Source organism: Podarcis filfolensis (genome assembly GCF_964270895.1).
Source record: "Podarcis filfolensis genome assembly, chromosome: 1".
NCBI lineage: Eukaryota > Metazoa > Chordata > Lepidosauria > Squamata > Lacertidae > Podarcis > Podarcis filfolensis.
The window spans coordinates 7350109-7368563 of NC_139604.1; the positions used below are offsets into that span (position 1 = coordinate 7350109).

The window sequence follows — 18455 nt, forward strand, 5'->3', positions numbered from 1 at the left end:
ACAACTTTCAGTTCACAGTAGAATTCAGAAAATGTACTCAAAACCAAGCGTGCTGGGGCGGGCGGTTTGCAGGGTTGTATTTCCCATTTCAATGATCACACAATGAAGTGCACTCAGGATGAATCTGAATGAGATGCCCACTGCAGGGGGTTGGACTAGATGACCCCTGGGCCCCTTCCAGTTATATGATTCTACGTAATGCTTGCGTAGACCCTGTGAAGCATCATACATTCCTTTTGGGACCATTTATGGAATCACTTTGGGCAAAGGCTCCCTTCAAACACCATGTGGGAGTCACTGCATACCCAGCGCCACATCAAAGGGTGGTCGTGTGTGTGCACACACGGGAAACACATAAGCAGCGCTAATGGGGTTGGGTCTCCCCAGGTGGTTATTGCTGTCCCTTCCACTGGGAACGTGGTGATCAGGCAGGAGAGAGCCATGCTTTCAGCCTCTCTTCCAAGCAGCTGTGAGAGTCACATATACTCCCCAGTAGGACTGCAGCCCAGGGAAGCAATTCACAGGTCATGCTGGGCCCCCATGTGCGCTTTCTGGGAACCTACTTATCTATTTTGGAGTCTTACAAAGCAGCCTGGGACTTAAAAGCAAGTTCTGCCACCAATTGTCCACCTTAAATACTAGGGATGTCAAGCAGCAATATAGTGAGTGTCTCTGAGCATATGCAGAACGCATTCTCACCCAATAAAGAGAATCACTTCCAACAGGCCTGCGTATAGTATCAAGGCTTCTCGTCAGGCTTGAACCCGGGCACTTCTCTGTTGTGAACTCTTGATGCTCTACTCCAGGCTGCGTCAACCTCGGACCTCCAGATCTTTTTGGCCTACAACTCCCATGATCCCTAGCTAGCAGGACCAGTGGTCAGGGATGATGGGAACTGTAGTCTCAAAACACCTGGAGGGCCGAGTTTGAGGAAGCCTGCTCTACACTTAAAGGACCACACCAAAGTATCATCATGTTGGACTAGATGAGCCTCAGGGTATCTTCCAATTCTACGATTCTCTGTGAAGCTAGATGATTATGTCCTTAAAGTCTCATGTTAGGCAATAAATAAGAATGTACTGTTTCACAGCCAAGTTCTTTCTAAGGATGGAGGCAACTGATGATTAGTTTTATTTACTTGAAACAGCAGTCTTCGCTAAACAGTGAGGACTCAAAAGTGATAAATACTACCAGAGGCAAAGAAATTCATCCTTCCTCAGTCTATAACAAATCTGAGTCAACAGAATTCTAAGGCAAGGACAGGCAATGAGGGAATCTTATTCATTTATTTTCTTAAAATGCAAAAAGGAAAAGGAAAAAAGCAATGTGGCATATTAATTTAAACAGTGATCCTGGATGTTCTAATCAGAATCCAAGTGTGCCTCTGTTGAAAATATTTCTCCCTTTAAGAACTCAACTGCCTCGTCTTTCTTCAGTTTCTGGAATTCCTGGTAATGAACCTGAACAGAAAAAAGGAAGAATGAAATCATGTCAGTTTTCATCCGAATTACAAAAGACCTGTACATTTTAGGTGATTTATAAAGAATAAAGCAGGAATCCTAATCTTCCACCTGGGAGTGGCAGGCCAAAGCCACTGTTGCGTCCACAGCCCTGCCATTCACACCAGCCTCATTCTTTTTTTTTTGCCAGCACCAGGCTTCATTGCAGAAGCTTTCGCTGGCTATTACCAGCAGAGAAATCATCATCTGCCCACCTTGGTGAGTGCGGCGGAGCTCCTTTACCAGTAGAGCAGAGCTGAGCAGAGGAACACCCCTGCCACATCCAAAACCCCACCAGTGTGGTAGAAAAGGGGCTTGGATTGCTCCATAAACAGCATAATCATCTGCATGTGTACGCCCACATTTCCAAAGTTCAAGAATTAATATATCACTTAATATTTATATTCAAGCCACGTTCCAAACTAATATATATAATTTGCCTTTTTATTGTAAAGTTTATGCAAAGCCTGTGAATACAGGCGTTCGGGTATTAAAAATAAAAGTGCTTTTATCCAGAGACACAGATTAATACAGGTAGCTCCTCATTTGTGTGCATTGTTTTTGCTCACGACCACACACATACACAGTGCCAAGTACCCAGAAATGGGGAGCACCCTCAAGAGCCCTCCTGGCTCGCGAGGAGACCCTCCCTGGAGCCCAAAGAGGACGTCCGGAGGGGCAGCAGGGCTTTGTTGAACTGCTCAGCCTCCCCGGCTAACAGCTGACATCCGGGGTAGCGCAGCAGCCTCAGCCATTTCCCCACCTGTCAGCTGTGAAAATATTAGGGGAAATAAACCAAAAGGACAGAGGCGCTTGGTTGACCAGCTCAGCTGATGTGCTGGGAAGGTTCCCTGTGTGTTAGCTTTCAGCCTCAACAAGCCTCTGACTCATGAGACAGTGCCCAGGGCCCGAAGAGGACGCCTGGGCTTGCACAGTTAGGGGCAGGAGACTTCAGGATCTGGGGAGGCTCTCTGCACGAGCTGGAGAGGCAGTGGGATTTTCTCCGCAGACACACAGGGTGTTCCCCATGTCACCCATACCTCCTTTTGTTTTTAAATTTTTCTTACAACCTGCCTGAGACTACTAAAATTAACAAAGTTCCAAGTTTTCTGATGGAGCAGCATTTTGGCTTCCCTTACCAGAATCACGCGATAGCCCAGAAGACGGAGATGTCTCATCCTCATGGCCAACCTCCCTCGGGGATGTTTGGACGCAAAACAGAGCGCGGACACAGGAGCACACAGCACGGCTATCCTATAACCAAGAGAAGCAGTAATGATGTCTACAAAAGTCATGAACTTGGCTGCACTAGTCTGAAGGACACTGCAGCTAACAGTGTCCTGAAACAAGGATCATGGAGCAGAAGGTCCGTATGCATGCGTGTTCCGTGACAATTACATTGATGCTTATTTTCTTTTAAAAAAACATGTCGCCACTTCTGACTCGCAAGGCACTCTTGAGAGTGTCCAGTGGGGCGGTTGTCAAAGCCTCACATTTTTGTTTTAGTTATCAAATTCCTTGCCACAAACTATCGGGTGAGCAAGTGCCTATGATCTAGTTAGTAAATACATTTGTAATACAAATAGGCCAGAAAATAAGGCAAAGTGTTTGTTATAGCTCTCCACTGAAATTATGTTTCCAGCACATTCTGACTAACCTCTCCACTAAAATATATAACAATAATAATAATAATAATAATAATTATTATTATTATTATTATTATTATTATTATTATTATTATTTATTATTTGTACCCCGCCCATCTGACTGGGTTTCCCCAGCCACTCTGGGCGGCTTCCATAGAAACCAAAAATACACTAAAATATCACACATTAAAAACTTCCCTGAACAGGGCTGCCTTAAGATGTCTTCTGAATGTCAGGTAGCTGTTTATCGTTTTGACATCTGATGGGAGGGCGTTCCACAGGGCGGGCGCCACTACCGAGAAGGCCCTCTGCCTGGTTCCCTGTAGCTTTGCTTCTCGCAATGAGGGAACCGCCAGAAGGCCCTTGGCGCTGGACCTCAGCATCCGGGCAGAACGATGGGGGTGGAGACGCTCCTTCAGGTATACTGGGCTGAGGCCGTTTAGGGCTTTAAAGGTCAACACCAGCACTTTGAATTGTGCTTGGAAACGTACTGGGAGCCAATGCAGGTCTTTCAAGACCGGTGTTATGTGGTCTCGGCAGCCACCCCCAGTCACCAGTCTAGCTGCCGATTAGTTGTAGTTTCCGAGTCACCTTCAAAGGTAGCCCCACGTAGAGCGCACTGCAGTAGTCCAAGTGGGAGATAACTAGAACATGCACCACTCTGGCGAGACAGTCTACGGACAGGTAGGGTCTCAGCCTGCGTACCAGGTGGAGTTGGTAGACAGCTGCCCTGGATACAGAATTGACCTGCGCCTCCATGGACAGCTGTGAGTCCAAAATGACTCCCAGGCTGCGCACCTGGTCCTTCAGGGGCACAGTTACCCCATTCAGGACCAGGGAGTCCCCCACACCAGCCCGCCCCCTGTCCCCCATGGACCACCCATGCAAATAAATTAACTTTCCATGTCTTTGAAGATTAAGAAAGCTAAACAGTTGAGGCTGGAAAAAGCCCATGAAATAAAAATGGAAAGAAACCCTGTACTCAAGCTAAAGGTACCTTTGAATGTCAGACTTATCTGTCACTTCAGGATTTGGTATCACTAGTCCCTTCTCTGCATCCATTAAGATTTCAAAATCTGAAAAAAGGGAAAATATTACATTCTTATAAAATAAATTGTTACAAGATTGCACTCTATTCAGAAATGTGCAGTAAAAAGAAAAGGTGCAAACACTAGTGTTTTAGTAACAGTTATACCAAATATACATTATCAGGGCTATAAATTTTTACAGCCACTAATAAAGGCAGCTATAACTCTTGCAGCAGCCTGGGAAAAGGCAGGTTTAAATGGAAAGAAATGGAAATGGCAGATATGGGGCACAATCCAGCACACGCTGGATATTTTCCTCAGACCATGGAGTGGCGTTAATTTGTGCCAGGTGCAATTCAGGCACTTATTTCCAATGCCATGGTTTTACCCAGAAATGAAAGGTGCACAAATGGATAAAATGGCATCTTGGCATATGCAACGCTAATTTCTCTCACTGCTGAGAAAGGAATCAAAGAACTGTACCGCTGGAAGGGACCCAGAGGGTCATCCAGCCCAGCCCCCTGCAATGCAGGAATCTCAACAGAACCCACACTCAGGAGGGATTTGGCAAAGGGCAAGAGCTTCCAGATGAGAAGGTACCATTTCCAGAAAGACCTGAGCCTCAGCTCCCCTCTTTCTGGCCCACTGAAAGTATCAGAAGTACCATATTTTTCGCTCTATAGAGCGTACTTTTTCCCTTCGAAAAATTAAGGGGAAATGTGTGTGCGTCCTATGGAGCGAATGCAGGCTCCCTGGCTTCAGCGATAGCAACACGTTGCTTTCGCTGAAGCCAGGAGAGTCTGGTCTTCGCGCTGCTCCCCGACCTGGTTTTGAGGCTGGCGGTGGGGGAAAGCAGCGCATCCCCCCACCGCCAGCCCCACAAGCTTGGTCGAAAAGCCCGCAGGAGCCGCACGCTCTTTAAAGGGAATTCCCCCACCTCCTGCAAAAGCACGCAAAAGCTGTGCGCTCTTTAAAGGCTGTGCGGCTTCTGTGGGCTTTTCTACGTGGTGGGGGAATTCCCCCACCTCCTAGAAAAGCCCGCAGGAGCCGCACAGCCTTTAAAGAGCGTGCTGCTCTTGGGGGCTTTTCCCCAAGGAGGGAGAAGGGACTGATTGGGTTGTTTTCTGCTGCTCCAGAGAAGCGGACACGGAGCAATGGATCCAAACTACAAGAAAGAAGATTCCACCTAAACATTAGGAAGAACTTCCTGACAGTAAGAGCTGTTCGACAGTGGAATTTGCTGCCAAGGAGTGTGGTGGAGTCTCCTTCTTTGGAGGTCTTTAAGCAGAGGCTTGACAACCATATGTCAGGAGTGCTCTGATGGTGTTTCCTGCTTGGCAGAGGGTTGGACTCGATGGCCCTTGTGGTCTCTTCCAACTCTATGATTCTATGATTGGCCGAGTCAGTCCCTTCTCCCTCCTGTGGGCTTTTGCGGGAGATGGGGGAATTCCCCCACCTCCCGCAATAGCAGGGAGAAGGTCTGGGAGAAGTGCACAGGCTGCGTGCAGCCTGTCCGCTGATCCCAGAGCTTGGGGGGGGGGGGAATCATATTTTTTCCCTTGATTTCCCCCTCTGAAAACTAGGTGCGCCCTATAGAGTGAAAAATACGGTAACCATCTCTCCCCACCAGATGATCAGCATTCATCCTGATTTGCATGCACAAATGTGGTGGTTAAATTATCTCCAGTCTTTTTTGAGCATTTGTTTTAATCTGTTTGTGGAGAGACGATACCATTCATGCTGATTATCTTGTGGGGTGTTTACTTGTCTTCCCATCAAACATTCATTTCGGGCCACACTTTACATTTCCTGGTCACTTTCCAGATTGCAAGAAGTCAAGATTCTTTGTTAGATTTGTTGTGCTAGGACAACAAACTGCTTTAATCTACTTTAATCATGCAACCGTAGATCACAACAAAGCTCCTACTGGCACGTTTCTGCTCAAGCCAAGTGCCTCTTTGTGCTCGTCATTCCTCTCTTCCCAATTTGCCCTCCACAGTTTTCCGCAAATTGCCATTATTTTATAAAGGCAGTAACCCTAATGCGCTCTCCCATACCTAGAGAGAAACCGTGAATCACTGGTACGTTTGCTCGAAACAGACTTTCATCTCCCAACAGTGAAAGCAGAACCTCCTTAACGTCAGGAAAACTAAAAGTAGGGGTTGATGGTAGTTCCTTCACCGATAAGGCTGCTGGCTTAGTGAAACAATTCCTTTCGAGTTCTAAACAAGCATTTATGGTATGCAACATTACTTCATTCTGCTCTATATTCTGGCCATCTGGGGAAAACAAAAGAAACAGCAATGTTATTTTCAAACAACCTTAACATACAGTTCTTCTGTAGCAGGAAAAGTCTTCATGAACAGTAGTTTAATATTTCTACATGACTTCATTGAAATAAATCTGCTCTAATGCCCTACAAGATAAACAAGTGGCTAGACCGCATGGTGGTATTCACCTAGGTTTCCCCAGAGTAGAATCACTGAAATTAAGGGACAGGACTAAGCCAGGGTTGTTAATTTCAATAGGTTCTACTCTGAGTAAAACGTAGGTGAATACCACCCAGAGGCTTTAATTACAAGGAAACTGAGAAGGGAGGGATTTGAGGAAGTCAACCAAGATGTTTAAAAGGTTGGATTTGTGAATAATTAAGTTTGTTGTTATTGTTTATCTGTTTATTGTCCCCCCTTTTTTCTTTTTCTGTTTTTGTGTATCATCTTGCTTTGTGGTTTGTGTTATCACTGTGGAAAATCTAATAAAAAATTATTTTTTTAAAAAAAGAATACCACCCGGAGGCTATAGGATACCTGGTCATCAGGTAGGGAGAGAGTGAGCAACTAGCACAGGGGAAGGAGGGGGATACTACTTCATAAAAGGAGAGGTGGGAGAACTGATTTATTTAAAAATCTGTTTAGACTGCTTATCTATAACAGTATCCAAAACAACTTCCAAAATATACAACCCACCACAAAACAACTCAGCGACATCAACTGCAGAGTTACCACTATTCTACTGCATTTTACCTTGAGGTTTGCATTCTGGGGGAAATAAGTGATGCCTACTTACTGCGGGAATGATGTACAGTGCAAAGAAAAAAGGAGGGAGGCAGATTTGTGAGCCCAGCTGCAGTGGAGCTGCGGATGGTGGCACCGAGGCAGAAAATAGTTGCAGTAAACACAGGACGAACTGGGATTTAAACAAGCCCCAACTTTATTGATTACAGATGTCAGCAGGTTTTGGCATGGGCACTGGGTGTGTATCCTGACTGCTGGTCGATGTGGCAGGGTTAACCAAGGTTAAGGATCGCCCTATGGCATACATCAAATCAGGGTGACACCCCCCCCCCCAAGATGACCAATGCGGGGTGCTGTGGCCCATCAGCATCCTATTTTCTTGTCTGGACAGAAGCACCTCCCACAGGATCCCTTTAAGGGGATACCCTGATCCCTAAGAGCAGAGTGGGGGGAGCACCCCCTGTCCAATTAAACTAGAGATCGAACCCAATGCCTTATCCCCCACAAAGCAGTGACAGTTGCTGTGAGGGAGGCAAAATGCTCAGACAAGCTGTTAGTCTGATGACAGGACCCTAACTGACCCCAAATACAGCGGCCGAGGACTTAATAGCGAAGTCCTACACAGGGCTTGCCGGTGTATCCTTGGGCAACCCGTAAGCATAAAGATTGGGAGGGTGGGTTGTGGAATCCAGCAACGATTGAGGCTGAGACCTGGGCATGGCTGGCTTTTATCGCCAGGGACTGGACCAGCAGGAAGAAGTCTTCCATCTGGTCTGCTCCCAAACCGTGCCCCCTAGCTCGCCTGTGATTGGCTGCACCTGTGAGTGAGCTCCAGCAAGCAGCATGGCTGGGGGAGAAGAAAGCGATGTCCTCCCTCGGCTGTCCCAACTCCCTGCACCAGACCACAACCGCCACTTCTCTCCAGCTGACGCTAAGTGTTCTTTGACAACAAGCTTCTGATTTTTAGCCATCCAAATACCCATGGAAAACTACATTTTGTAGATCCCTGAATTCCTGTTTTGTTTATTGAGGCATCTGTCACCCAGATTAAATTAGTTAACAAAAATGTGGAGGGGGGGGAGTTCCGTTGTGGAAACAGAAACTATTGTGCTTTGTTTGAGGCTACCCACAGTGGCAAATCAAGCACCCTAATGCGATAGAATAAAAATGCACTGGAAGTTTCCTAGTTTCTTACGTGGGCACAGGGAAGAAAACTGCAAAACTAATATACCAAAGCACTATAAGCAGTTGTTTTCTGCTGAAAGCAAAATGAGCATTTAAAGCACTTTTTTATTATAGGACTAATTTAAGGAACTCTAAACACAGTATTGAGTTTGCAAACAAATAACACAATTCATACACAATCTAAAGCTGCGGCGTCAGCTTTCATTTGAGGAAGTATATGAGTCAAGATGAATATCTGACCTGTTGCTACCAGACTGTGGAGGATTTCATCTAGTAGAAGCTGCTTAAGTGCAGATTGGGGGAAGTATCCTAAAATGCAGAACGAATACACAGCTTTCAGTAAGTCCGCGTTAGAGATCTTGGGGAGATACTTATCCAAGACACTATTCAGTGCCTCAAGGAACCTTCAAAATGTGAGAAAAAAATACTGTCAAGCACAAATTCACGATTTAATTAACAATATACTCTGCCTCACTACAGATATAGAGAGCTATGTAATTAATAAATATGACTGGCTGACAAGACACAGATGCTACACACAGACACAGAAAGAGTTTTCATCTGATAGATACAAGTTCCCGTTTTCTAATGGAAATGCAATCTCCCACTGATTCCAGTGTACAAAGAGCAACTTAGTTTTCACAGCCTGTCCCATCTTATATGTTTGTGAGTTGGTTTGCTCTGTACTAGGGTGGGGGCTTCTGTTTTAATATTAACCAGGTCCCAAATTTTGTTTAGGTAGTCAAGTCACCCTAATTGCATCTTTTTATGTGATGTGATAGTCCCATGACAATGTAGACACTTCTAAGAGGCAGACAGTCCTATATGCCTTTAATTTTATGTATCAATCAAGGAAATAGTTTTGTACACCAGAGGCACCCTCAGCCATTCCTGAACGGCCACTAAAATCCCCACAGAGCTGATTCATACGAAGGTTCCATTCCTAGCTGTGATTGGTTATAGGCACAGCCAATAGTCTTAGCCCAAAATATATGTTAGGAACCCTAAGCCATCATGCCAATGCCAATCACATTTGAAGAATTGGATAGGTTAATTCTGTGGGAAATGGAGATATTGCTATCTGGGCTAAATTTCTCCATTAGCTACCATGTAACACAATAACAAACGTTCTAAGCCAGAACCTACTCCTGATTTTGGCTTTTGGGGGTGTGGTTGAGAGAAGAATAGGCTCGCAGAATGGTCACAAGATCCCTCATGCTTAAGCATTCAGGATCGGACGTCACTTTCTCAGCAAACGCATCCATCAGATCAACGGGTCGAAAGCCAACATTCTCAAAGGCAGAAAGAAACAGGACTACCTGAAATCAAAAGAGAAGTCAGCATAATATGCATATATCAAGTGCGCAACTGAGACAACTGGGCTGAAGACTTTTCTTAATATAAAACTATATTCAGCCGAAAGAGGTGCAACTGAAGCAAATGCACATTCTTGCCCAGCTTATGGCTTCCTTAATTTCCCACCACCTCCTCTGCTGTGCCCCCTGTATCTAGTTTTAGACCCCCCCCCCTTCATTTTGGAACATCAGATTCAAGATGCAATCCTAATTCCAGTTGGCAGCAGTGGCTCACACTGGCCAGGACAGGTTGTGGGGTGGAGCGAGGAAAAAATGTCCCTTTGTCACAGCAGCACCCTAGCTGACACAGCAGAGACGCCTGGATTGCGCACGCTGCCCTCGTAAGACGGAACCAGCAGGTCACGTGGTGGCTCAGTCCTGCCTCATTTCAGGGGGTTTCCACAGGCTGCTGCTGTCGGCAAGACCACAGGAGGTGGCTTAAGCCCACCTGCCTCTTGGGTGGGTACACTGGGGCACTCCTCACTGGCAGGGCTTTCCTGCTGATGCCAGACCTCCCTCACTAGCAGAAGCAAGCAGATCAAGGGTTGGGATTGCTCTGCAAAACAGCATTGCCAGTAAACACAATCTGGACCGGATTATTGCAATGAATTGGATTACTGTCAGGCTGCCCTGGTGAATCTGGTGTCTGGGCCTCATTTTTCAGAGTTGGATTATCTTCAGAGTTAGATTATCCCAGCAGATATCGGCCATGTTTGCAGGTAACAAAAAAGGTAAAGGGACCCCTGACCATTAGGTCCAGTCGTGACCGACTCTGGGGTTGCGGCGCTCATCTCGCTTTATTGGCCGAGGGAGCCGGCGTACAGCTTCCGGGTCATGTGGCCAGCATGACTAAGCCGCTTCTGGCGAACCAGAGCAGCGCACAGAAATGTCGTTTACCTTCCCGCCAGAGCGGTACCTATTTATCTACTTGCACTTTGATGTGCTTTTGAACTGCTAGGTTGGCAGGAGCAGGGACCGAGCAACGGGAGCTCACCCCGTTGCGGGGATTCGAACCGCCAACCTTCTGATCGGCAAGTCCTAGACTCTGTGGTTTAACCCACAGCGCCACCCGCGTCCCTAACAAAAAGCCACAGCTAATGCAAATCAAGGTTTATAAGCTTCTTCGTGGTTAAAAAACCATGGTGAAGCTGCTGGGTCATTTTTGGACAATCCAATAAACCAGTTTAATAAACCATGCCTTAGCATTACATGTAAATCAAAATGCTGAGAAGTTAACGCTTGAATGAACACAGTTTGAGAACTACAACTACTGAAGTCTACAGCCAGCTCCATACTGGCATCAATTTTCTATTTAAAATGCCAATTTAATAATGTTATCCCAAAGTTTACCTGCTTTGTGTCCCACATATAGAAGACGGATGCTGCATAATCCGCTATTGCAGAACAAAGCTTGCTGTTGCGGTAGAGGAGGTCTTTGCAAGACCTCAGAATATTCAGCAGACGCCGGAAGGGAGTTCCAGGGATATTCTCTGATACACACACAAAAATAAAAATGGAAATTGCACTAACTGCATTGAAGTAACCCTTGAGATGGAAGTATGTATTTCATTTGTTAAAAGAAATGTCAGCTAAAATCACAGCAAAACATAAAGTTAATGGAACCAAGGAGCTGCTTAAGATAATAAAAGGGACCAGAATTAATGCAGGAGTTTTTTTGATATTCCTCCTTTGAACAGCGGAAGCCATGCCATACAACAAACCGTTCTCAAAACATTCCTCGGCTGCAAATTCTGCTTGTCATGTGATAGTGGGGGCTGCAGTTACAAAGTAAATTGAGCCCCACCCACCACACACTTGGACTCACAGAGTTAGCTGCATAGTTCCTTGGATCCTGCTCCATATTATTTTGGACCAACCCTCTCAAACCATGGCAACTGGACAGATTCAAACAGAGTATAACTACATGCAAAGTTGCAGAGAACAGTTCTCCTTTGACTATTCCAAATCCCTGTTTCTCTCTTCTTTTTGCGTTCCTTGGCAGACGGCTCTGCTCTCCATACTTTCTTATTAAACTGTTGTCCTCCTTTAGTTTAAGCAAGATTTTTTCTTTATAAAAAGACAAAAATTCTTACATTATTTCTGACTTACCTATTATTTTGTTACTGCAGGCATTCAGGATTGGAACAGAGCGGTAATTCATTTCAGCCAGCAAGGTGAACATGTGCTGAGCATTTGGGACAGTAAGTTGGTCTATGTGATACAAAATCTTGTTCTGAAAGAAAACAGATTTGAATGAGACAGAAATATCAATGTCCTAATATGCACAATTTGTATACGGTGTCTGTTCGATAATGTGTGGTTTGTTATGCCTAATAAAGGATACAGTGGTGCCTCGCAAGACAAAATTAATTCATTCCGCAAGTTTTTTCTTCTTGCGAGTTTTTCGTCTTGCGAAGCACGGTTTCCCATAGGAATGCATTGAAAATCAATTAATGCGTTCCTATGGAGACCGCTTGCCAGGCTGGCGGTGCGGAGAAGGGCTTTTCTCCCCACCGCAAGCCTTCAGGACAGGTACGGGAACAGAGGGGAAGGCGCGCAGCGCTTCTCCTCTGTTCCCGGGGCTTGCGGTGGGAGGAGGGTTTTTCCTCCCCACCGCCAACATTCAGAACAGCATTCTGAATGTTGGCGGTGGGAAGGAAAACCCTCCTCCCACTGCAAGTCTTCAGGACAGCCATCCGAAGGCTGGCGCGGGGAGAAGGTGTCTCCGCCCCACCGCCAGCCTTCGGAGCAGCCTTCCGAAGGCTGCCGGTGGGGCGGAGAGACCTCCTCCCGCCGCCAGCCTTCGGAGCAGCCTTCCGAAGGCTGCCGGTGGGGCGGAGAGACCTCCTCCCGCCGCCAGCCTTCGGAGCAGCCTTCCGAAGGCTGGCGGCGGGAGGAGGTCTCTCCGCCCCACCGGCAGCCTTCGGAGGAGCCTTCCGAAGGCTTGCAGCGGGAGGAGGTCTCTACGCCCCACCGCCAGCCTTCGGAGGAGGTCCGAGGACAGTGGGGAAGACGCACTGTGCTTCCCTGCTGTCCTGGAGATTTCCCTATGGGCTTTCGTCTTGCGAAGGAAGCCCATAGGGAAATTTGTCTTGCGAAGCGCATCGAAAAACGGAAAACCCTTTCGTCTAGCGGGTTTTTCGTCTTGCGAGGCGTTCGTCTTGCGGGGCACCACTGTATTTGATTTGAATTTATTTAAAGACCACTGTAAACGGTTAAAATTATTAGCAGGGATGTAAAGACACTTGTAATGTGGAATTGCTTATGATAATTGTGGATATTTAATAGATGGATAATGGTAAAAGATGCAGCAAATTTAATCTTAAACATGGAACCCATGGAGGGAGGGAAGGGGGTCTGAAGGTTCAACAGAACCTTGTATTTTAATTTTTGAAATGGTTAAGTTAAAATGTATAAAACTGTGAAAAAACCAATATTATTTTTTTAAAAAAGGAACAGATATCTATATCCAATTACTTATCAGTTTTCCCCTTTCTTTCTACACTGAGACTGCAAGAATTAGTTGCTTTCTTTCAAAAGCAACTAATTCAACTGGTTGAAAAAGGAACACCAGAGCTTCAGGCAATATTGCATTTACTTGTGTTGTGCAGCTGCAATTACGAGGGTTAATATGATATGAAATAAATGGATTCTTTATACTACATGATACCACTCTCAAAACCCTCAGAATAATGGAAGCTTTTTCCTCCATTGTTAAAATGTGTTGTGGTCTGCAGGGTGTGGCTGCGTGGGAATCACACTGGGGACTGCTTCTAATACAAGCTTCTAGTCGTAGAATGACTTACATACCTCTTCCTTTACCTAATGCTGTCCCAGTGGTGTTTTGCTTGTGAAACAGTATTTCCATTTCCTCTCCCCCTGTGCGCCCCCAAAATCTTTCCCAGTTGGTCTCCCAACCCTCTGGCATGGGTTTTGAGGATGTAAGCAGGCTGGAGGGGACAGGCGTGGAAGAGGAAGCTCTGTTGCACAGAGGAAGTCCATTATGCAAGCAGAGCCGCAGCAACGGTTATGGCCCTATACCTGGATACACTGAATTAATAACTCCCATTTTTTACCTCCAGTTTTGTCTTAAGCTTGAGTGGTGCATCCTTCCCAAGCCCCTTCATCATGTTTTGCAATATAAGCACATTTGAGATTTTGGGGATTCTCTGCTCCACCAGTAATCTGTTTTTTTGAAAAGAGCAAGGGATTCAATCAGCTTGGAAAAAGAATGTGACATGGGCAGAAGCACACAGGACAGTTAACAAAACAACAACTTATTTCTACTCTGCCTTTTTCTTGTGACGGGGACTCAAGACAGCTTACAGACAAAATAGTAAATGTAAAGGGGACCCCTGACCGTTAGGTCCAATCGTGACCGACTCTGGGGTTGCGGCGCTCATCTCGCTTTATTGGCCGAGGGAGCCGGCGTACAGCTTCCGGGTCATGTGGCCAGCATGACTAAGCCGCTTCTGGCGAACCAGAGCAGCACGCGGAAACACCGTTTACCTTCCAGCCAGAGTGGTACCTATTTATCTACTTGCACTTTGATGTGCTTTCGAACTGCTAGGTGGGCAGGAGCAGGGACCAAGCAATGGGAGCTCACCCCATTGCAGGGATTCGAACAGCCGACCTTCCGATCGGCAAGTCCTAGGCTCTGTGGTTTAACCCACAGTGCCACCCGTGTCCCACAGACAAAATAAAAGCATCTAAAAACATAGGGGTGGGAAATCGCCCAAAGACTATAGAAACTGGGAGAATACGATCTTTCAGATAGCTTAGACCTAAAACATAGAGGGCTTTATAGGTTGTAACCTGCACTTTGAATTGTGCCCAGAAAGAATTAGTAGCCACTGCAACTGTTATAACAAGGGAGTTGTATGCTCCCTGTAACCAGCCCCATTCAACAATCTGGCTGCAGCTCTTTGAGCCAGCTGAAGTTTATGAGCACTTTTCAAAGGCAGCCCTACATAGAGTGCATTACAGTCATCCAAATGGGATTTAGCTAAGGCGTATGTCACCATGACCAAATCAACATCTCAAGGAACGGTCGCAGCCAGAGCATTAGCTTCAACTGTGCAAATGCACTCCTGGCCACCAAAGAGACCTGGAGCATCCATGCTCAGGGCTGAATCCAGGAGCCTGCCCAAAGCGCAAATCTGCGTCTTCAGTGTTACCCCACCCAGCACAGGCTGAATTCCCTGTTCGGCCTTCCAACTGACCAAGGGCACCTCTGTCATGTCTGGATTAAATTTCAATTTGCTCACTCTCGTCCAGTCCATTAAGGATGACAGACACAGGCTTAGAACCAAGACAGTTTCCTTGGATTTAAGAGGAAATGCCTTTTAAAAATGGCAGTATATGAATGTGGCATTTTAGATGTCATATATTCTCCATCAGAAAGGAATCATTTTGTTTCTGAAACATTAAGAGAGAAAAAACACATTACTGATCTTAAGTGGGGGACTGGTATTGTGCTTGCCTTATCTGTTCCCAGGCATCGCCACCTGATCATATCACACACTGTAAGTTGAAGAACAGTTATGTAGCTTGGGGTTGCTCTTGGATCCATTACTGTCATTAGAGGCCTAGGTGAGCTCTGTGACAAAGAGGGCACTTCCAAAACTTGCTTGGTATGTCAACTATGCCCTTTCCTGGACAGGGATGGCTTGGCCAGTGTGATCCATATACTGGTGACCTTACAGCAAGGTTTTTGTAATTATTATCAATTACAAGCATGATGCCTATTAGAAGTCAATGTATTGTTTTTCCTTACTGCAATCCAACTTGAAGAGCTTCCACATTCTTGGACTTTTCCATTCCTTGCAAAGTGTTTGCAACAACTGAGAGACATCGGTCATCAAATTCATTGAGACGTTCCTATTCAAAGCACAAGAAAACCCGGTTTTCAGCAATCTTTCACGTAAAGGGAACACGCCTCCTCAGAAGTACGTCTGAGAACTGCAGCCTCAAGGACAGTTATTCATTACAAATTTTACCATTTAAACAAATAGTAAACAAATGCATTTTCAACTCCAGCTTTACCATAACTCAATTATGTCGAATTAACAAAGTGTACTTGTTTGGTGTGATTACTCCTTATTTACTGTTGTGTTCTTCAAACTGTAAGTATGGCGATTCTTACAATGTGGAAATTCCCGTGTGCAAAATGTACATTAAGAAGTTAACAGGAGCCTTCAGCAACACCCTGTCCACCAGGAGGGCTTGCCACGCCTCTGATGGTCTGTGTATCTGGCAAGTTTCTACTGCTATGGGGAAAGAGTCACAAACATGCAGTGCCACATCACCACCTTGCATTTTTCACAGGGCTGCTATGCCAACTGCTATGTGGTTCTCTCATTCTCCTATCTATCCTTAAAGAGCAGGTGGAGAACAGATTTCACAAGACTGTGTGCCTCAGAGGTAACAGATAGGAGAGTTGGAAAAGGAATGAACGTTAGGGCTGCTCTATGACCTATTTTACACAATTATGAGAATGTACGTGGGAGCACTTTGAAAACCAAAGTATTCATTATAAAATCATTAGTTTAGCTTGCTAAAGTTTCCCTGCCGATGCCAGATGAATGGCCCCACTGACAAGTCTGGAGCTCAATTCACTACTATATAATCATCCCTTATGTTCAGTGCAAGACTACAGAATTTCTGTGACTCACCTGGCATACCCTCAGCAAGGTCTGAACCAACCGGGTGTTCTGTGGGACTCCCAGTTTCACCACAGCTAGCAGGCTGTATACCAAGTCATCACGCCACATGTATTTGGCCTCCTGCATCACACACTGACAGACCTGGCTAAACTGAGGGTGCTCAAACATCAACTGTTTCTCATAATGTCTCTGATCTTCCGAGAGCTTTTTTGTGAGCGTCCACATAGTGGCAAGACAGTTACTGGCGTACTTTGGAGCATCTGGAAATTTTGAAGCAAGGTCTAGTACATCACTGGGAGATGTACATTTTTGAAGGTCCTTAAAGAATTGCTGGGGTGTGTTTTCTTCATCCTTTTCTTCCACTGTACTTCTAACTTCCTTTGGGGATCCCAAGAAACCAGATGGAAGTTGGGTGGGTGCAACAGTCATTAGGTCAGGGCCTTGCACATGGTCATCTAAGAGGGCATCAGCAGTTTTCTGTTCATTTGCACTGGTACTGTCTGCATTAATACTTAGGGTACCTTGAGACAAAAATCTAACAGATGATTGCAGCTGGCAAGGAGACGCATAAGACAGGGGTCGCCTCAGATAAATACTGTGTGCAGTACTTTTAGGCCCATCAACCCTCAGTGCAAACGCTCTCCTTGTGGTTCGAGAAAAAGGACTCTGCGCATAATGACATGCCTGCAGCTGTCTCACTGTCCTTAGAAAACAATCCAGGTTCTTATTCATTTTGCTCTTTAGTGCTTTATGATGACTTGTTCAAAGAAAACAACTTCATAAAATTCTCAGAACACAAATAAGGCAGTCAGAAGTAGGTCGTGTAGATTACCTGTTAAATGAATTCAAAATGGTAGTTTCGTGAACGTAATACACTTGCAATATTACCATCAAATGTACATCAAATAACTAAACAACAACAAACTCAATCAATCAATATAATAAACAACCTCAATTTCGTTGGATGGTCCCCAGATCCCTGTATTATTTACTCGCGAGCCTGTTCTTCTCCAGAATGTGCCCTGCAAGGCAGCGGAGGTTCAGGACCAGAGTTTTCCGTACCCTTACATGGGCTACTTTCCCAGGTAGACGAGCCCCATCAGCCCCTCATTAATAAAATGCATATTTGTGTGTCAAGACCCCGAGACCACCCCCTCGTTGATGAATAAGACACAAGGACACGGATATGAGGTTAATGTTATTGGGCAAATTTAGGCCACAACTTTACAGTGGTACCTCAGGTTACATACGCTTCAAGTTACAGACTCCACTAACCCAGAAATAGTGCTTCAGGTTAAGAACTTTGCTTCAGGATGAGAACAGATATCGGGTTCCGGCGGGGCAGCAGCAGGAGGTCCCATTAGCTAAAGTGGTGCTTCAGGTTAAGAACAGTTTCAGCTTAATTGATTAATTGCTGAATTGATTATGTAAATGGGAGTGCAAAAAGGGGAGGTGTGAGGAGGTCAAGGAAACAAGCAAATGAGCTTAAAAATATCAAAAAATGGATTTGTTTTTTGTATTTTCCTTTTTTCTTCTTCTTTATGTATTTTTGAATTTTTCTTTTTCTTGGTTTTTCTTTTATTCTGTAAATCTTTGTTTTTTTTTAACTCTAATAAATATCTTTAAAAAAAAAAATAAGAACAGTTTCATCTTAAGAACGCACCTCCGGAACGAATTAAGTTCTTAACCCGAGGTACCACTGTATATAGCAGGTGCAGAAACTGCCCTCTTGGGTCTCCTCCGCTCAATCCGCCAGAGCCTGTATTCTCCTGCGGAAGGAGCGACTCCTCGGCCCGAATCCCCAACGGAGACCTGGAAGCCCCCCTGGGATGGGAAGAGGTCGAGGGGCAAACCCCCCCCCCAACGACGGGGACTCCGCTCCCCCCTCAGGCCGCCAGGGGACGCGGCTGTGGCGCCGCTCTCTCCGCCTCCCCCTCACCTGCCGAGGTCTCCTCACATGGGCGCCGCCATCGCGCCAGGCTGACACGTGACCCGAGCCGGCGAGTGAAGTGGGCGGGGTGCGACGGCGAGAGAAAGGAAACAAGCCTTCCTTGAGCCTACGG

The 18455-nt window shown here is 45.7% G+C and overlaps 1 protein-coding gene across 1 annotated transcript; it reads right to left on the reverse strand.

The window, feature by feature from the left end:
* Positions 1–1267: 1267 nt before the first annotated feature.
* Positions 1268–18452, reverse strand: FASTKD2 (FAST kinase domains 2). The gene is made up of 12 exons (XM_083629065.1): positions 18332–18452; positions 16402–17224; positions 15504–15607; positions 13804–13912; positions 11837–11960; positions 11078–11217; positions 9519–9691; positions 8613–8776; positions 6231–6452; positions 4143–4221; positions 2639–2753; positions 1268–1460 (listed from the first exon to the last, which is right to left on the reverse strand). The coding sequence occupies exons 2-12, from the start codon at positions 17122–17124 to the stop codon at positions 1362–1364; spliced, it is 2052 nt and encodes a 683-aa protein (XP_083485191.1). The 5' UTR covers positions 17125–17224; positions 18332–18452; the 3' UTR covers positions 1268–1361.
* Positions 18453–18455: the final 3 nt, after the last annotated feature.

Coding starts and splice junctions, on each gene's coding strand:
- FASTKD2 (XM_083629065.1), bottom strand. CDS start 17,124: ATGAATAAGAACCTGGATTGTTTTCTAAGGACAGTGAGACAGCTGCAG. Junction 6,453..8,612: donor CCACAGTCTGGTAGCAACAG/GTCAGATATTCA, acceptor TGTTTTCCCCAG/ATGGCCAGAATATAGAGCAG. Junction 2,754..4,142: donor GATAAGTCTGACATTCAAAG/GTACCTTTAGCT, acceptor TCTTGGTTATAG/GATAGCCGTGCTGTGTGCTC.